Source organism: Semicossyphus pulcher, unplaced genomic scaffold (genome assembly GCF_022749685.1).
Source record: "Semicossyphus pulcher isolate SPU_LCO1_2020_fin unplaced genomic scaffold, fSemPul1.0.p SCAF_14, whole genome shotgun sequence".
NCBI lineage: Eukaryota > Metazoa > Chordata > Actinopteri > Labriformes > Labridae > Semicossyphus > Semicossyphus pulcher.
In genome coordinates, this window is record NW_027211648.1 from 9,149,376 (window position 1) to 9,170,096 (window position 20,721).

General features: G+C 44.1%; 1 protein-coding gene across 4 annotated transcripts in view; it reads left to right on the forward strand.

The window, feature by feature from the left end:
* LOC138590942 (traf2 and NCK-interacting protein kinase-like) overlaps positions 1-20,721 on the forward strand; it is a 72,133-nt gene that overhangs the window by 13,654 nt on the left and 37,758 nt on the right. For all 4 annotated transcript variants that reach the window (XM_069661383.1, XM_069661380.1, XM_069661381.1 and 1 more), the window contains exons 2-3: positions 120-185; positions 19,976-20,032. In XM_069661383.1, the coding sequence (XP_069517484.1) occupies positions 120-185; positions 19,976-20,032 (123 nt within the window). The remainder of the gene's footprint in view (positions 1-119; positions 186-19,975; positions 20,033-20,721) is intronic.

Here is a 20,721-nt window from a genome sequence, read left to right on the forward strand (position 1 = left end):
TCACAACTTTCTAGAATCAGAAATGCCTTGTTGAAATGCTTCTACATATACTGTAGTGCTTATTATATGTTGGTCATATTCTTCCCAATAATCCCACTGTTTTTCCTTTGTCCTTCCAGGATCCCGCTGGCATCTTTGAGCTGGTTGAGCTGGTGGGAAATGGCACCTATGGGCAGGTGTACAAGGTAAGATACACACACAAACAGACTTTGATACACAGTAGTCTCTCCTCTGATATATGCTCCACTGTCTTGTTATCTTTTTGTTTATTCTCTCCAAGTTCCCTGTGTGGAATAAAGAACAGAAGTGTGCACTGTGACTGTAGGAAACAGAGACGATGAGAGATAAAAGCAGAGCACAAGCTTGAGAGAAATGGAGCGAGTGTACGAGAGACATAAATGCAGAGAGGAGAGGCAGAAACTGGGACACATTAAAGTGCTTTTAGGAGAAAATCCCGTACTCCGCTTTCTCTGCTTTCTCTCTACTTCCCAGCTCTACTGTATTTGTGTTTCTTATGTATCTATATTCTTCTCTCTATATGAGGTATTTCAGGGGGATGTATTTCTCTGGGACACAGGAAATGCTTGTGCTCAGTATGCTTGACGTTGTGACATCACTGTGGTTTGAGGTTTTAGCTGTCAGCTGCACTCAGCTGCTTCCCGCTGTCATTTAAACCCTATCTCATGGTCCATGTCACAGCCTGCACTTCCTCTTCCCTCCATGATGGCCCGCCGCTCGCTGGTCCTCACTTCCTGTTTCCTGATTCTGCTGCTTCATCCTGTCACCCTGCAGGATGTGGCACCAGCCTGTGACACTCCAGTTTAATCACCTCCAGCGGCAGTAAACATGTGTTTGTTCTTACAAGTGAAGCTATGGGCATGTGAAGCCCCCTGTGAGAGCTTTTATTGTGTGTGTGTGTGTGTGTGTGTGTGTGTGTGTGTGTGTGTGTTAGAGAGCGTGTGTCTAATGGAGCAGGGAGTCAAGGTCAGGTGGTGATGGAGAGGAGCTGCTCTTACAGCTGATTGGGCCAGACAAAGGTCAGGTGGAGGTCGGACATTTCTCCACGCTTCTAGAAATAATCTGACATCCTCAGGTGTGTGTGTACGTGTGTTTGTGTGTGTGTGTGTGTGTGTGTGTAAGGGGTAGAAGGGAAGAAAAAACAGGAAAGGAGCAGAGAACAGGGGAGTTATGTGTATCCATGTATTGCTGACTCTGCTGTCTTGCTGAAAGTCACGGCTCATTTGCTGGCTGACATTCAGCCGGTCTGTTCCTATACATTACCGAGCCACGGATCGCCCATGGCAACTGCAGCGGCCTGTCGGGTCTGCAGCCGATACAGCTGATCCACACTGGTTTGTGATTGGGTGTCACGCGGTGTATTATACTCAGTGGAGTCTATACGAAGGTTGATTCTATTGCAGCTGTTGGTTTATAGTTTCAAAGATTTATACCGTTTTATTCTGTTGGGAACAACCAGGTTTGTTCCCATGAGAACAGAGAGTCCTGGCAAGGAACAGCAGCAACTATTTCAGGCAAACGAACATGGTACGTTAAAGTAACATTAAAATAATCAGATATACTCACAGCAGCCTGGACTGTCAAGTTTTAAAAGATTTTTAGATTTAGTAGGTGCAGAAAACTCAAAAGCTTTTGTCAGAGTTCAGTTTGGACTTTGGAAACGACAAATTGCACAACAGCGCCGTGTGTGTGCATTTGAAGCACGCGCTATTTGTTTACACCTCACGCACGTTTTGCTTCCGCAACGCCAGAACAGTACGTAAAGACACACACTGGGGCGGCTTAACACCGGCGTTGCTGCATGATGACGGAGCTTCATTACGGCACTGAGGCGGAACCACAGTGTAAAAAGGGCTAGTGACATAACAGACATTTATTTAAATGATAAAGGGTTCCAGATATCTGTAGACTGAAGGTACTGTAGGCAGGAAGATCAAGCAGGAACTATTTAAATATTTTACAGACAAAATCATCAGATAAATCAATAATAAAATGAATAGTTAGGTGCAGGTGTAATATAAACCTTTAAACAACATATTTCAAAAAGCAGAAATCATGCTTACTTTCACATTCTGCCCCTTCAGAGCTGCAGCAGCAGATAAAGACGCAAACCAGAAAAGATTGGATTCATACACACAGATAAGCAGCAGAGTCACTTGAGCAAAAATGCCATCTATTTTAAATTCCTCATGCGGTTCAGGTCCCTCGTCTCCGCCTGAAGAGGATCAGCGTCTTGTGAGCAGGTGAATCTGTGACTCACTGAGATGATAAATTGACCTTCAGCCTGGTGGGTATTAGTGAACTGGAATTGCTCCGGCTCGCGCGGAACCATTTTTAGACACTTGTTATATCAGAAAAATTGCACATATGAATGCAGAGCTTTGGAGTATCACCATTCTGGAAGAACGGATACTTGTGAGTGAAAGAGACAGAATTTTATACTCTGATGTGAAGATCAGAGGCTGTAAACATGAGTTTACTTCTGGTTTTGATTCCAAAAAGTAAATTGAGTTTGCTCGGTGGCAAAGGGGCCAGATTCCCTCTGATGTTCTGTGAACATAAGCTGTGTCCCAATCCGCGGGCTGCAGCCTTGGAAGGAGGCGGTCCACGGAGGATGCTCCACTCATAGCCTGAGTAGGCTGTTAAAGCCCAACTGAAAGAGATGGTCTGGTCTACGCTTGTGTCACCAAACACCGCTCCTGTTGCCTATTAGCAGGTAGCTAGCGGGCTAACTAGCTAGCTTAACTATGTTCGAGTTAGTTAATTTTAAGATAATTTGTTTCAAGGGCCCTTTCGTTTTCTTAAACATGCGTAACACTAGCTATTCGATTGAGTTGAAACCAAAAACTTTTACATTTTAAAGCTTATTCCTCGACCGCGTAAAAGTCTGCCATTCTATTCGAATTGGCGCATCTTGGGATACATTTGGCCGTGAAGAATGCACCCGATGGATCCTTCGCAGCCAAGGAGGACGCATTTGTCGGCCGCATCTGAAAGAGCCTTCGAATTGGGACAGCCTTGGACGCACTTCTGTGACAAATACGGCCTCCGTAGACTGCAGCCCCTGGATTGGGACACAGCTATAGACTGCTATTTAACAAGTTGTGTCTTGATATTTTCCTTCTGACCAGTAGTTTAAAAATCACTAGACAACTCGTCTTCCAAAGCGTTCTTTTATCTTCTTCCTTGTTTGAGTTTTATTTTGAAAATCCAGCAGGTACATCAATGGTATAAGACCAAAATCATCCTAACTGCGAAGTGAGGCTGAATTATTCATACCTGTGAAAAGACAAATTTAGTCTACCTTTAGGCTTATTAAAACTTAAATAAGCCTGTTGGATGAAGTGAAAAATGCACCAGGTAAAAGCTAAGAACAGCCACATTTCCTGAGCAGGTATTATATTTATTAAATAAACTTTCCTCAGATCAGATTCTTGCAGGTTTTCTTGCAGCAGAAACATGACTCCTAAACCAGCCCACTGCTTCCTGCTGCAGTCGTTCGTACTCGGTGTACCTTGTGTAACGTATCTAGAGATATGTAGGTTTATATGTTCCCATGCATGCATCCTCTGCTGTGTGTGTTAAATGTAATGGCCGGCAGTGCTTTATGTCCTAGGTGACCAGTAATGTGCCACGCAGCAGCACTTCAGTGTGTCTGCGCGTGAGAGATAGCAGGTTTATCAACAATTCCATTACCCCATCTAGTTAAATGATACAGATCTGCTCCACACTGCTCTTTCCTCTCTCTCTCTCTCTCTCTCTCTCTCCATCCCTCTCACGCACACCCCAAGTCTCATCTCAATTATAAAAAAATAACGCCTTGAAAAGTAGTTCCAGGTTGTTGTTTTTCCTGCAGCCTCCCCTGTCAGCAGAAATAGTTTGGCCGAGAACAGTGATAGACGAGTAGCCGCGGTGAAAAGATAATTTTAGCTTCTGTCTCCCTTTCTCGTCTTACATCTCCGTGGCGGTTTCCGTTTCCTTGTTTCTCCTCCTCTGTCTCATCACCCTCGCTGCCTTTCTTCTTCATCCCTCGCTTCGTATCAATATGTAATCACGTTTTTCTTCTCGTTTCCTCCTGTTTTTGGGGTTGAAACTTCCCCTGCGAGCTGTACTTAAGGGAGCAGCCTGTGCCTACAGTTTGTGTATATATAGCTGCTACTGGCGGCTCTAAAAGGGCCATAAATAGAGAACACGGGTAATGCTGAATAATTAAACACATTCTCCTTCCACTTCTCTGTCCTCCTCTCTTACTGTTTCCTCCTTGAGCTATTGTAACTCCCTCTCATCATCTGCTCATCTCCCTCTGTCTGCTCCCTCATCGGTATTTCCTTCCTTCATCTTGCCACGGCTCTCTCCTCCACTCTCATCTCTCCCTCCCTTCTCCCCCTTTACTCCCCCTTTTTTGTTTTATCACGCCTGTGTTTCTCCCCCCTTTTTCTCATTTATTTCTCATGCCTGTGAATATTTGATGGGGCTTATGGGAATTCGGAATAGAGGAAGCGCTCCTCGCCTCACAGGGGGCGGGAAATGGGACCGTCCCTGGCCTGCCATTGGCCCAAGCATTCCCTGATTGCCTGACTGACTGACAGGACGACTTATTGACTGACAGACTTATTGATCAGCTAATTGATTAATCACAGCTCCTCTTTATTCCCGCGGGAGAAGTAATTTCTCTCCATGATGCATTCAAGGACAAGTCGAGAGGGCCGCAAATCATAGAACTCAAACGCAGCGCAGACACACAAACACGAGAGCGATGACACATTCAGCCCATCGTCTCATCCTCTGCTTCTTGCAGCAGCAAAACATTTCCGGTGTTTGTGTTGCTTTGTGGTTTGTGTGTGTGTGTGTGTGTGTGTGTGTGTGTGTGTGTGTGTGTGTGTGTGTGTGTGTGTGTGTGTGTGTGTGTGTGTGTGTGTGTGTGTGTGTGTGTGTGTGTGTGTGTGTGTGTGTGTTTGTCCCGCCATGACTCTGCTGTCGCCAAGCAGAAGACGAGCAAGAAGAGAAAGAAGAAGAAGAAAAAAAAAGGGCAGACCAATCTTTTTCTCCCTGATGACAGAACACATCCACTCTGCTCCTCCTCAGGCAAAGTGCTCCACACACTCTTTAAATATTCACCAGTCTCTCCGGCACACACACACACACACACACACACACACACACACACACACACACACACACACACTCATATAGGGACGTTTGGGGACTGGGCCGTATGGGCTTTTATATGCTCACCCTCTGTGACAGACTCTCTATAAAGAGCAGCTGTGTGGTTTCCATTTACTGCACCCAATGTCTGCGTGTACACCGATGTGTGTGAACAAGGGAGTCTGAAGAGCATGTGTGCGGTGACATGGCCTCCTGTCGATGTGTGTGTGTGTGTGTGTGTGTGTGTGTGTGTGTGTGTGTGTGTGTTTGTATGCAGGCGTGTATGATCCTGAAAACGTCCTCTTGTTGTCGTGGCTTTCTGCTTCCTAATTAATAATTATGAGAATTCACAAGTAGCACGCAGGCATGTGCGTTCACGTCATCACACGCTTGCTGATGTCATAATGATCTTGTTACCATGGCAACACAGGGTTTTAGGTTGTAAACAAATAAGTGTTCAAGTTAGGGCTCAAGAAGTGCTTCATCTTCATTAGCCAATCACATCTCTCCCTTTACATGTCTCTCTATCTTTTTTACCTGCAGTGCCCCTTCCTCTTTTGCCCCCCTCCCGAGCCCCCCTTCCTCCTCCTCTGCCCTCTTAAGATCCCAATAAAACTTCAAAGTTGTTTTTTTTATCGTCCTTATCTCCTGGAAGTCACGCTGCAAAGGACTGTGGGAGATTTTTCTCTCCCTGCGTGCCCACTATACAGCCACGTCTCTACCTGCAATACTGCACGCACATAAAATACACGCACACCTCGGAGAAGCAGCGTGAAGCGTGAGAGCCCGGGTATAAGAGGATGGAAGACGGGGCTGACGTCACGTATCCGTCTTTGTTTGATGTCCTGAAGTCCTCCGGCGAGTGTTTCTCGGCAGGGAAGGAGATGAAACCAGCAGCAGACTCAGTGTGACTCTCTGTGGAAGCAGGCAGTGATTATACTCAGATGGCAACTTGACAAATCAGTTTGGCACTACACTTTCTACTGAGTATTACGACTTCTTCCTCCGTATATAACAGTTGTTTTATTACAGCTTAACTTCTTTACAGGGAAGGTTGGCATCAGTCATTCAGTGTAGTACGAACATTTCTATTGTTTCATGATTAAGGCACTGTAAACACAGAGTTGAGACAAATATCTCTGCTGCTAATTTTGCTTCAGTAGTGCAGCAGGTGATCAAATATATTGTTATAAAACACTCATGGCTAAAACTAATGGAATCTTATACAACAGTCCATGCTACACTGATAAATGTTGTAGCAACATGCTCCTAGCTGTCTCTGTGACCTTTTTAAAGCCACACGTTTCATCAGCGTCCCTCAGGTGCACAGCCCCCTTCCTTTTCCTGTCCCAAGATAATGTCATGTGAACCAGAGAAGATGCACCTTTGTAGTCCTTACCACCAAACTCTTGAGCGTGTTGCCTCTGCATGTTAAGTTGGCCCAACACTGCCTGTGTTAAAATCTCGACCAAAAACATATTGAAATAATGATTCCTAAGCTTAAAGTTCAGTTTGAAAGTGGCCTTTTTTTGGTCTTTTCATTTTTATGTTTTTTGTCCTTTTGTCTTTTTTTTGCCTGCATGGCACATTTGGTCAACTGTTTCTGTTTTTAAATGTGCTCAAAAGTAATGTAAGAACATTCATAATAACAAGTTTTTGATCATGGAGAAGATGCAAACAGTACTAATATAGATAGCTTGATGCTTGGCTGAGCCTGGCTACAGCATATGTCCTGTCAGGGCCCTTAAGGGACGCGCTTTGCAGGCTGTAAAACGCGAGGCGCACCGCACTGCCTTTTTTGTGGAAGTAAACACCCGATCAGACAGCGCATTTTAGCAGCTGGGGGCGGCTTTTTTTCCTACTGTTGTTAAGGCAACTACCGAATCGTTAGCTGTCATTAACCTAACCGTTACATTGTAAACTGACAGAAGGCTCGCCTCTCCTTTCATCCGATTGGACAATGAGAAAAAACGGCCATGACGTCGGGCGCTTTTCTGCTTTGAGTTGAAGTTTTTTCAACTCGAGGCGCTCGGAGCGTTTCCTCCAAAAACGCGAGGCGCACAGAGCGGAAAAAAACGCGGCGCTCTGCAAAGCAAAAGCAGCGCGCAAAAAGCGTCCCTCTCATTGAAAACAATGACAAAAAAGCCGCCACCCAGCTGCTAAAACGCGTTCTGTCTGATCGGGCCCTAAAGGGACAGAGCTGACTGAGTCATTTCAGGCAGAGGCTGAATGAAGGCCTGCACGGAGCACCAGTGTGAGACAAATTAAGAGTTTTTTTCACTGTAAATGATGCTAAGCTACTCCCCAGGTATCACAGAGTGAAATATGAGCGCTTTAAATTAGCTTAATACGTCCCCTTTAAAAGTGTTGATTTCCTTCTCTTTATAGTGACTGTATCATTACGGTTTAGTGGAACTCCTTAACGTCTTTAAAAAGAAATGAGCATAATACCCCCCCTTTAAGCATAAACATTCCCCATAATTCAGTAGTTTCAGTCTCACTGTGGGCAACAGCACCGCAGTGGTACTACTTTATGCACACAGGGAGGACATTACTCATTCTCTCAGCCTCCTTTACAACATGTAGAGTAATGCTTTCTGTATCAGTAGGTTGCCGCGAGCGTGATAAGGAGAAGACGTGTAAATGTAGTGCTGTACGGTAGCATGAGTGCTAATGGGGATGCTGCTCTCAGATGGGAGTATCTGCAGGCTGAAGTGTGCACATCTGGTTAGTGTTTATGTGTGGATCTATGTGTGTGTTGCCATGTTCAGCACACGTCCCGTTGGGTTGTGTCATTGTTGCAGTTGTTTGACACCGTGTCATGAGCCCTCTCTAGCACTGTAGTTCTGTTGTTTGTCTACACTCTTACTCACACACACACTTCAATCTCCCGAGTCCTCATGAATGAACTGTGAACCGTGACTGAGGTGGATGTTGCCTGTTACCGTGGGAACAGCAGATGTGCTCGTTCTGCCCTCACACTGACACACACACTCACACACTCGCACACATTCACACCTGGCAGTGTGTTCATTAGCCTACATCCTCACTCTGTCTTCCCCAAGGCCACACGCCCCACTTACCCACAATGCACTCCTGTCACCCAGACCAGGGTCAATTATCTGTGCCTGATGCCAATAACAATCTGTCACTCGCTGTCTTTGTTTCACGGTCTCCTCCCCACACTGCTTACTGTACGTTCACAGTCAGATCTTTTACTATGTTATTAATAATAATGATACAACTTCATCACGAACAGATCATTTCATACAGGGGGAGTAGTTCAAAGTGCTTTACAATAAAGTGAGGCAGGTTAATACTGCTTGAATAAACCAAGCTATCAAATAGGAGAACAGAAACAGGCAGCAACAAGTGAAAACAGGAAATAATAGAAACAATAAGATGTGCTGAAGATATGAGATCAAAGGAATGCATTAAAACATGTTTCGAAAAGATAAAACTAAAAGTAAAGGAAAAAAGTTAAAGGCAATGTTGAATGAATACGCTTTCCTATGTCGTTAAGTAGTCGTCACAGAGTTAGCATTTCTTATAGCCTGCGGTAGGGAGTTCCTGTTTTCTGCAAAGTTAGAGTTGCAAATGTTCTTATTTGTGTACAGATTGTATTTAGAAAACCAGCTGCGGAGGATCCAAGAGGCTGTGAGAGATGAGAAAATGACAAAGACTTAGTAAGTAGGTAAACAGTGAGAGCCTTGTAAACAAGTGAATCAACCTTTAGTATTAATCTGAAAGACAACGGAAGCTAGCGCAGGTTAGCTAAAACTTGTCTCTCTTGGTCTACTTTAAGCTCCTGTGCGGAGTTTTTACTGGTTATGAAACAGACTGAATTGAATTCTGATTACTTTACATGACCTACGAAAGCAAACCAGACCATCAGCGACAAGATTGATTATTTCTATGTTGTTATTTTTAATGCCTGAAACTGCTGGCGGGGGAAGGTCTCAGACGAAGCGACCATGTACTGGACAGAATCAGCAAAGAGATAAGAGGTATTGCTTTGTCCACAGGGGGCGCCAAAATCAACACAAACCAAAAGTTCCTCACAGGAGCTTTAAAAGGCGAGTTAGCACAGTTCTGTAGTTTGTCAATGAGAGAGCATTACGGATAATGTGCCCTGTAAAGAGCTGTTTAACAAAGGTTTTCCCACCCAGTGTGACCTACTGCTCATCAATAGTTGAGTCAATAAAAGCTCCTCTCCTCTCCTTTCTCTTTTGAATGTATTTTTTCAGCCTCGTGTTTTTGCTTTTCAGCCCCGCTCTTCTTCATCTTCTCTCCTGTCTTTCTCCGCCGCCCTTGCTCAGCTGTTTCTCCTCTCTTTCTCTCTCTCTCTCTCTCACCTCTAAAGTCGGTACAGTAAATCAGCCCGGCCTTTTCGTTTGACCTCCGGAGCCGGCGGAGCATGATGCTGATGTGCTGAACCTGCCGCTTTGCCTCCTCGCCTCCTCCTCCTCTTTCTTTGTAGCGTTCCCTCACTCATGAAAACTCTTTTGCTCTTTCGTGCTCCGTTTATTTTTTTTCGTCTGCGGATGTTCATTTTGATTTGAAATGAAAGATGAGTGACCGAGTGGGGACGGTCAATAGCTCGCACAGTGAATTAGCCTGTATTACTGAGCTAACCTGTGTAAACGAGTTAGCCGCTCATTGAGGTAATACGTTAGTTTGAAGGGACAGACTTTTACAGGGGGGGTTGTACAGATGTTTAGATGGATTTCAACAACATCCATCTGAAAAGCAACATTAGCGAGCAGCACATCTGTTTATATGCGAGTTTATGTTTCAGTTAATCTGGGTCAGCCTCAAATGCCTTCCATAAATAAGCTCCGGACACACACAGCATGCTCATCCAGCGAGTGGTTATCCTGTTAGGGGTGATTTACTTCCATCACATCAAAGGATGTTTTATGATGAGGACACGCTTTTACTGTCTGACCTTATACACATGCACTCACACAAACACACAGATCCTCTTTACATATAAACATGCAACTAAATCATATTTCTCGTCGTATGTTGATGGATTTTCTGAGCTTTATGTGTGCGCCTGCTCGCTATGTTCGCCATCCATCACATCGCAAGGAGTGACGGATGTTTTTGTGACCAAATATCTGGAAGTGTTCCGACTTCTGTTTGTCTTATTTAAATCATTTATCTGCCTGGATGCGTTTGCGATAATTCAGCGGCGCTGCGGCAAATCCTCTCCCCAACCCCAGATTAGTCTGTTTTCTGTACATTTATCCGCTCCCCGTGTCCGCTGGTTTTGCTAATTAGCTGGTGAGCGGGCAGGTTAATGAGCGGCTGTATTACAGGCTGCTGATAGATTATTGTTTCAGTGGGCTTTAGCCGATAACACCCGGTTCATTCAGAGTGGAATCAACACTCAGCTTCTCCCTCCTCATCCTCGCCCATCAATGAAAGCCCTCTGGACTCGTCTACAGATCATTGCTCTCCTCTTTCTCCCTCTTTCCTTCCTTCCTTCCTTTTTTTTTTACTACCTCCTTCTCCCACTTACTCCCTGCTTGTATATGTTTCCCAGTTCTCTCCTTCTAAATCTCCTCCCGTCTCAATCCGTCTCCTCCCTCATGTGTGAGCAGCCTCGGGGTGCTTCTATATTTCCCGGGCAGTGCAGTAGTAGATTGGAATGGAGGCCTTTGTCACTTTTATTTACTGCCTCACTGGTTCCACAGCAGCGTGTGCGTGCGTGTGTGTTGTTGGCCTCCGTGTGTGTGAGCACGTGTGAATGCGGAGTGATTGCAGGTGTTTGAACTGCAATGAGGTGTGTCTGGGAGTATTGCCCCCTTATTTCTTCCTGCTCCTTCTAGCAGAACTGTGTTTGTACCGTTTGTTAGCCCAAAGTAGCTTTAATTCTCCGGTAGCATGCTGGGGTTGTAAGCCTGCAGAGTCGAACCAGTGGGTGTTGATACGAGGGTACAGACTGAAACACTGCTTGTCTGAAATCCTTCAACCCTAACACAGCCGAGCCGCAGTTTGATGTGTGTGTGAGTGTGTGTGACAGCAGTGGGAAATCTCCCTCCACGACCTGCCTGTCACAGAGAGACAGACGGAGAGAAAAGTATACAGAGTGAAAGCCCAGAGGAACGTCCCGAAGCCCGCTTCTCCCATATGATACGGCTACCATTCAGTCACTCCTCCCTGCTGTCTGTGTGTGTTTGTGTGTGTGTGTGCGTGGATTACCATGACGGCACAGATTAGCATTGTGGCGTGACCCATTTCCTTTTTACAAAGAGTAGGCAACAGACTCTGGCAATCTGTTCCTACTGAGGGTTTATGTGTGCATTCATATGCTTTAGCTTGTACTGTATCTTCGCTGTGTCTTGTGCAAGCAATGGACATGCAGGTTGCAGAACCATGACGACTGATAAAACTCTTTGATGCAGACGAACCAGACTTAAGTTTTCCATCTGGCGAAACAAGTTGCCATGAAAATGCTCACAGGGTTCTATTTGTCAACGCATATTTACGTGTTTCCTTCGGTTTCGCCCGTTCTACATTCCTACAACACCCAGGGTGCATTGCGTCCCTCCCTCTGAAAGGAACGGCCCGGCGAGAGACGCTGGAGTGAAATACTACCGTTTTACAGTCAACGACAGATCGCTGCAGGCAAAAAAATCTTGATTTTGAACAAGACATGACATTGGAGGCGGGCGTCCTAGATTGAGGAAGTGTAGTTTAGCGAGCTCCCTGGCCTCCGCCAGAGGACGTGTTTTACGTCCTCTGGCGGAGGTTTTCCAGGGCCCACTTTCTTATGTTTTCCAGGAAGTTAGAAACTCTCAAATATTATTAAGAAAAAGTCTTTTTTGTCAGCTGTTTTGTTTGGACTGGATACTGACATATAGGTGACAATCTGTGTGAAAAGAAACTTGGGAAATTTAAAGGGCCATGCCAAAGTTGTAGTACTTTAATTACAAATGAATACTAGAGACTACATATTTTCAGTTGTCTGCTAAACAGCATTGTGTTGAGTGAGTCAGATGTAGAATAAAACCTGTGATTAGGATCATTTGAACTTGGCTGTTGCTTGTAGTTAAAGGTTCCTATTTTGGCAGCCAACTCTGAAAAGTCGGATGTCACAGTGTCCTTGAACACACCACAGGTTGAGCAGTATTTCCGCTCGGAAAACTCTGAAGCAGACTTTCACGACAGGCATAATCATGAACAGTGCAGCATTAGAATTGTAAAATGTCAATCATAAAAGTGTATTAAACATTGGATTAGGCCTTCATTCCACCTCCTTGTAAAGCTCTGTGGGAAACCCTGTAGTTTTTAAAATCGTCGTAGTCTCATCTGCAGCCCCATGAGGACAAAAAGCTTGAACCTAAAACTCAAACAGTCAATGATAATGAATGTTTAAAGTAAGTTTCAAGGCTCTGCAAGGTTTTTTAATCTTCGTGTGAGCAGAAAAGTGCTGAAAAATCAATCTCAATAAAGCATGATTTTAAGAAAACGTCCCCGATAATGTCATTTGTAGTTAATGGGCTGAAACAAGCAGACCCACAGGTGTTTAGTTTTTGGTTAATGTAAAGGAGAGGCTTAAAATCAAGTGGGGATCAATTTTCAAATCATAGAGCTCAGTCGCTCGGTCATTTAAGGTAAATTTGGGTAGTTTTCTTTGACCTTGAAGCCTGGCCGCACTCTGAGCACACACTGAGGACAGATGCTGACAAAACTCACTTCTTCCTCCTCTCTCTCTCTTCCTCCCTCCTTTCCTCACCCCCATCTCTCCTCCTAAGTAAAACTACATCAGGACAAAAGTCTTTTATTCCTTGTCCTCCCCTCTCTTTATTAATGTGTGTGTGGGCATTGTGTACGTTTGTGTGTGTATATGTTTAAGTGTCGTGCCCACTGTACTCTGGCCAGCAAAGACTGTTGCTAGGCTACGACAGGAAGTGTCCTGCATAGTAAATGTGTCTGAGGGGGGGGGTCTGTGTAATTGACTCGGCAAGGGCATGGACGCAAAAAAAACCAACGAAAATACACACACACACGCTGCAGAAGCATTTCTCACGCGCGCACACACACAGCAGCTTTTGGTATCATGACACGCAGCAGGTTGTGTTAAGGCAGGTTGGTCTCGCTGAACTGAGGCTGCAAGCTGAGAGAGATGAAGAGATGCTTCTCTCTGCAGCCTGCCGGCACCTCCACTCCCGCATGTGTGTGTTTGTGTGTGCGCATGTGTTGACATTCAGGTCTTTGCAGCAGCAGAGAAATGGTAAAAGGGCATCACTCCACGCTCACAACCTGCTCTATTCACCCTAATATGGACACTTACACGTCCTACCGAGTGCTCCGAGTACTTTAAGTGCTTTACGGCCGTTTTACCTCCACTTGGCAGGTGCAATTAATCACGGTTATGTGTTGATGATAATTGCGGGGAGAGGTGTACCTCTGTGTCAGTGTGACACCTCCCTCCTGGTTCACAAGGAGGGGGACGGGTGAGATGAGAGATGAGATGAGAGACGAGATGGCATTGGACAAATTAAATTCTGTTTTGCATCTCCGGCTTTCATTTTTGAGCTTACACAGACAACAGGATGAGATGTTATCTGGATCCAAGATTGATTGACTAAAGGCAATTCTACATGCTTTAAAAGAGGTCCTGTTTGATCACGATAAGTGTGTGTATTTACTTTTTATAGCCGGTTAAGTGCCTCACAGTAAACAGGCAATCTGCTGACCTTGGGCCGTAGGAAGTCGTGATGGTCATTTTTCATCGTTTCATGATATTTAATTGGCCAAATGATCACTTGAATACTAACAACAAAATCAACAGATAATGGGCGACACGGTGGTGCATTTTTTTAGCACTGTCACCTCACAGCAAGAAGGCTCCTGGTTTCGAATCTTCCAGCCAAGCAGGATCCTTTCTGTGTGGAGTTTGCATGTTCTCTCCGGGTCTTCCCACAGCCCAAAGACATGCTTGATGGGTCGATTTGTGGCCCTAAGATTGCCAGTAGGTGTGAATGCGGGCGTCTTTTAGTAGACACCAGTTTAGTTGATGCTGAACAACAAGCTAACGGGCTAGCAGAGAGGCTAACAGCATCTTACGTTCAGTCATATTAAGAAGAAACATGGGTGGATCTTTACCTTTCTTCTCATATGAAGTCTCCGTCCATGAGCTACTCGTCGTGCTCTTCCGCGGGCTCTTGCAGGTGGAAAAACAGCACTAGCACCAGCCCAGAACTGGAACTAGAACCAGGTTTGCGTTGGTCAACCTGGCGACCTCTCCAGGGTGTACCCCGCCTCTCACCCAACGACAGCTGGGATCGGCTCCAGCCTCCGAGACCCTCAGAAGGATGAATCGATAATGAAATTATTCGCAATACTTAAGATGTGAATCAATACTTTTGTGTCACAATCTTGGAAAACTTAAAATGTTAATCCTCACAGCCGAAGTTTACCACAATGTTATTTTTGTTTAATAGCGTTAGATTGCGGTTGTGTCAATCTTCTGTCGTCCGCTCTGCAATCATCACGTCTCTCTCCGAGCAATCTTCCCAAAGTGCTTTGACCGAGTAAACAGAAACATTTGACACATTATTATTATTCTACATGTGTTTTTTTCCTTTAAATCGACAGACAAACAGCCGCTGTTCTTAAACCACATGAATTTAAACCATCCTGGTTTCTATTTTGTTTCGTGGAGCCATCAGAGAAAGACCCACACTCCATTTTGGATCACCAACCCATACAGCAGTCTTAGAAACACTGATCCGCAGGGATGACGCCAAATAATGAGTCTTCCACGATGCGGCCGCCTGAAGGCTGATTGGAGATCAGTTTGGTATCAGTTTGCTGTCTCCACCACAGCAGGGCCATCCAAGCGGAACAAACAGAGTCAATTTGGTGTGTTATCGCTCACACACACCTGGCCTGGCAGCATCACAGCTCCTTGTGGGGGTGTGTGTGTGTGTGTAAGTGAGTGACAGATGTTTTTCTGTCGTTTATGGTCAAAATACCTCTTTTGGATTGAAAAATGGTGGATTGTGCGCTCGTGGAGACAATTTCCCAGACCTCACTGATTTAAATGCACAGACGGCTCACTGTAATGAGTTAGGAAGTGTTAGATGGGAGCATTTGTGTGTGTAAGTATACATTTTATGTGTTTGTTTTGCTCTGCAGGGACGCTCGGGCCCATGTCAGCGCGTTGTGGTTTTGCAGAAGGCTGTGGATGCATTAGCAAAGAGTCAAAGTGAAAGGGGTTGCAGGGTTCTCGGTTTGTGTCATATTTGCTTGTCGGGCTCAAAGCTGAATGCTGTTTTGCTCGCATTAGCGTTCAGCTCAGTCATGTTCATGCAGGACCCGCTTTCACAGGCTGCTGGTCTGAGTTGTGAGCCATGAGAGAGAAGGAGACAGAAGATACAAGGGACAGGGAAAAGCAAGCGAGACATCCAAGAGGGGAGGACGGGAGGAATAATGAGAGGCATATAAAGAGGAGATTGTGAGAAGTTAAGAGGGTTAGATAATGAGAGAGAGAGAGTCAGAGGGATGAGAGAGAGAGAGAGAGGCAGAGAAAATGCAGATCTAGGTCAGAGAGGCAAAGCAGTCAACAAACGAGTGGAGGAAGGGATGAACAGGCCTGTTTGGCACAAAGCTTCTTGTTTTGAATGGGAGGGATCAGAGAGAAAGAAAGAATGAAGACAAAATAACTTTATTAAACACTTAAAATCTTTTTTCCTTTTTTTAGTGAGTAAAAAAAGTTAAGCATTTTTTGACATACAATTAATTTCCGGCAGAGAGTTTGAAGAGCTAGCGTAGAGTTAGCCTAGCTTAACATAAAAGCCTGACACAGGGTGGAGACAGCTAGCTATCTAAACTTGGTCTGTCCAGAGTTTAATAAATATCGCTACCAAAACTAAGGCTAACCAATAAAGATGTTGTAGCCTATATTCTCTTTTTTCTGACAACACACACACGCACAACTATAAAACTAATGCGGTTTGGAGTTAGCCTACATGCTAGCCTTCTGTTTCTTGAGAGACAACAGACAGCACTGACTTTGTGTAATCTTCTTGTGTCTGTGAGGTTCTCAAGCAACCACAGAAAAACACAGAGGTGCTGGGTGTACTGTGAACCTGTTTTTTGTGTTAATTATTTAGCTTTACGGGTGCTAGTTAGCAAAAAAAAATTTACGTTCAAAGCCAGGCTAGCTGTGTCCACCCCGCTAAGTCTGTCTCTGCGCTAAGCTAGGCTAATGTCTTCTGTCTCATTCTCCATACTTAACACATAAAATTCTCAGCAATTTTTTGTCCGATAAAATGTCAAACTATTGTTTTTACCTTTTAATCTTAATTTTCAGTCGTAGTATGGATTGTTATACGTTTAAAACGTTTGACAGCAGTGGATTTATACCCAATCAAAAGTTAGCTTACTTTATCTAATAGCTTGTTTCTGTTAAACAGTCCACAAGCAACATACATTAATTCAATTTTAATCATTTGCAACAGAGAAAAATAAGCAAATAATCACATTTAACCGTCTGTAATAAAAAAATATTTGCCACTTGAAACTTGTGTGTTGATAAGAAATGAATACAGCTGCTTTGGGCAGTAATCATTCTGTCATTTGTCATTCTGAACTGCTTCGGTGTCATTGTCTTTGCACCCTGCTTTGGAAATACTATTTTATTTGACATTCAGATAACCGAGATCCACCCACCGCCTATCTTTGAATTTGCAAATAAATGAGCGGGTAGAGGACACAGACAGAGCGAGAGATGAAGATGAACGGACAGTGCTAATTCCTTTCTGTTGCACCTTTCACACTTGGTCATTTCATAAGGCGGGATGACATTAGCGCTCGAGAAGGGGAGGAGGGGAGGAGAAATGGAGGTTGTCAGGTGGCTGGGAGTAATGAATCTTTATCCAGCTTTGATAACGTCCGTGTCCGATATCTATTTGACACATTCTCTCTCTCGCGCTCTCTTACTCCCTCAATCATTTCTCTCCTCCTCCCTCTTCGTGTCTCTTTGTGCATGTGTGTGGGTGTTTATAAGAGTTCTTCCGTGTGTGAAAAGCGGAAAAAGAGGAGATCTTTATGTATTTCATGTGTGTGTGTACGCGTATGTGTGAGTTTCTGGTTTGTAAGTGGCTGTAATTCCTTTGTTGGTCTTCAACAAAGCAAGTCCTTGTGCTTGTGGAATTGGGGCAGTCTGATCCTAATGAGAAATCCCTGTTCAATCTTTCCAGCTCTTTTACTTTCACAGAATCTGGACCCTCTCTGTGAGAGAGAGAGAGGGAGAGAAAGGAGAGACTGATCACAGTGTTCAACCATCCATTGGTGCTTAGTTTGCGCTGTGCAGTGCTGGATTGAGACAGTGAATTTTCATATTAAAATCTTTACGTTCTTTGAGCTCAGAGCTTTAAATTCCCCTCATTCAGGGGAGTGTTAGCTGGTGTTAGCATAATGTTGTGGGAACCCACCATATGTACGTGTAGAGTTTGTTCCTACTGCACTTCAGAGGACATGATTACTTCCTCAAATTAATGCAAACTGTGGTGACATTTGAAGCTTAGCACGCAAGGAAGATGTTTGTTTATAAAGTAACATGCACATGTACCTGTAATACTGTTATTTATCACTTTGTGGCCTTGATACAGACTTAATCATATCAACCACTGCCCAGTTTTGCTACTTTATAAAAGCGTCAAAGGACAAAGAAGCTATTGAGCTGCCTACGCTACATTATTTTGCAGTTAATAACTCTATATATTGAATAACTTTCCACTTACAAGCTGTTCATCACGTATAATGAGTTTCAGTGGTCCTGTGAGCACAGTTAATGTGTTAAAGGGGGAATGTGTAGTAGTGATGGTGACTAATGACCACTGGCAGGAAGCACAGTCAGTCCTATTACTGTAAAATCATGAAACCACCAACTTTCAGCCGTAATACTTCTGTTGTTATTGTAGCCGCTGTTGTGGCGTTAGCGCTCATTATCAGAACGGCCCTTCGATTAAAGCCCTCAGGAGGCGCTTGAGAGCCAGACCATTAATGCCATCTGGTTTATAAGAATTCCACCAGGGAAACAGTCCTGCCCTTGTTTTGTGTGTGCGCCTGTGTGTGTGTCTGTCCATCCGAGAGTATGTGTGCATTTGTTTGTTTGCGCTACTGCTGCTTAGCTGTTCTGCTTAGACTGTAACATGCTAATCAGTTGAGTCCAGACAGGTGGAAGCAATAGCCGTCAGTGTTTTTAGCGTCTCCAGCCCCGTTAGCTTCATTAGCTAATCCCAACCACAGATGCTCCGTTGCAAACGAACCACTTGGGCCTTCCTTTTCGCCCCTCAGCTTCCAATCTCTCGCTTCTTCGCCTCCTAGTCCCCCCCAGGCGGCTTCTTAGCCTCAATATTACACAACACAGCCAAGTCTGCCTTTCTTTGTTTCGCTGCTCAGTCTTGTTCATCTGTGTTTTTGACCACCACTTGCCATTTTCAGTGTTGAATTGCAAACACAAGTAGACTCACAGGAACATATGCCAATGAGTGTAATGTGATAGCTGTTATGTCTTTGGTTTGAATTTGTTCAGAGACACCCTATTTTCTGTTGCTCTCTGCTGTCAACTACTAAAAACTACTATCAATAATTTTTGTCCAAATCTAATTTATTCAGAAAATTTAGATTTTAGATGGAGACAAAAAAACACATGATCCTAGCTAAAAATATTTGCCTGCTTGCAAGCAACCCTTTAAAGCTCCTGTGATGAACTCTTTTGTTTTGATTTTGGCGCCCCCTGTGGACAAAGCAGTACCTCTTATTCTCTGAGTTTGCACTGCACATGCTTTTTGGTGGTTTTTGACAAAAAAAAAACCTCATCCTGCTTTCTTGGAAAAGTTATAAAATTAGAAAAACAGTTTTCCAGGCCTGGAAATGGTTTGGGATTAACAGACTGTTTTGGAAGTTTTGAATATACACTGTTTTGGCTTTTGTTTAAAATCTGTTCATAAAAATTCCAAAGCGTGTGGGGAGATGAAGTGAGCGTACCTCTCTGCATGCTTGTTGTCAGAGAGGTGTCCACAGGGCCGGCTCAAGGTGATATATAGAGGTGTTATACTTATACGTACTTATGCTTACATATAGACACGTTCTGGGGGGCGCTGGCTTGATGAAGCCCCAATGTTAAATTAAAAGGCCTGGTTGGTTGGTTGGTTGGATGGTCAGGCGTACATATTTTAAAATACTTAAATAAAGTCAGGGAAATGGGGTAACATATTACGGAAAAGTTTTGAAAATTCATTGGTAAAAATGTGTGTGTACCCTGTATGTATCACTCACTTTAATTCACTAAAAAGACAGCATGCAGTTTCATCTGACACCTGCCCCCTGCCAGCAATTTCAGGCGTTAAGAATAACTATATAGAAATAATCAATCTTGTCGCTGATGGTCTGGTTTGCTTTTGTAGGTCATATAGAGTAATCAGAAAAAGTCAGAAAAAGTTGAAAAAATAAGTTGATGTCAGATATTTGAATTCATCAGTCACGATTTAGCTTAGCTAGCTTAAATTAGCTTAGCTTAAATTTAATCAAAGTGTTTTGTTTATGGCGCCAGGTCACTGTCAATCAAATGTGATCCAACCACAAGTAAACTGTCTCAAATATAGCTGTTTACTTGAGTTTGACGTATTTGTTGTCTTTAATATTTGACTATGCACTTGATTAGAGGTCAATGAACTTTAGCAGCATCAGGAAACGTTAGCTACCTCATTTAAAAGAGTGTTTACAGTGTCTTTTGTCGTTCCCAAGTGTCTCTGACTGTCCCTCTCCTTCCTCCTCTCACCAGGGTCGCCATGTTAAGACCGGGCAGCTGGCAGCCATCAAGGTCATGGATGTCACCGGGGTAAGAGACACACACACACACACACATACACACATAGAAGCATGCCCTTTCACACTAGTGCACATACCCACGCACAGCAAATAATCTCAAGTGATTATACCACCGCCGACCGTGTCATCTAATTATGAGCGATGAGTCAGTGCTCGCGTGCGCGCGTGTGTGCACGTGTGAGCGTGGCACAGAGGAAATGAGGACAGGCCTATTGCCATGGTAATATTAGCTAGAGGTATTAGGACAGCAGTGTGGTCTCAGGCGTGTCTGTAAAGCAGGAGGGAATCTCAGCTATATTTAGAGATCCTCTCACCCTACGCCTTGCTGTTAGCGCTCAGCTGCCAGCAAAACAATGGAGCACTGCAGGAGCGAGGCCACAAAGGAGATGATGAATGAATGAAGGAATAGGAGCATGAATGAATGAATTAGGAAGGAGCATTTTGCAGGTTCACGCCAGAGGAAGAGAAGTGTGAAGCATGAATAAAGAAATGTATTAAACAGCGCGTGAATGACTGTGAATAAATGTGCTTAAAAACACAATACAAATAAGACTGTGATAATTAATGACGGGAAATTAAATGAAGGACAAAATTGCTGACTAAATGAGCCGCCACTGTACAAAACGAGCTTAGTAAAACAAGTGTTTGTGTTTCAGGGCTGATGAGCACTAAATTGAAGCAATCAAGGCATAATTCTCT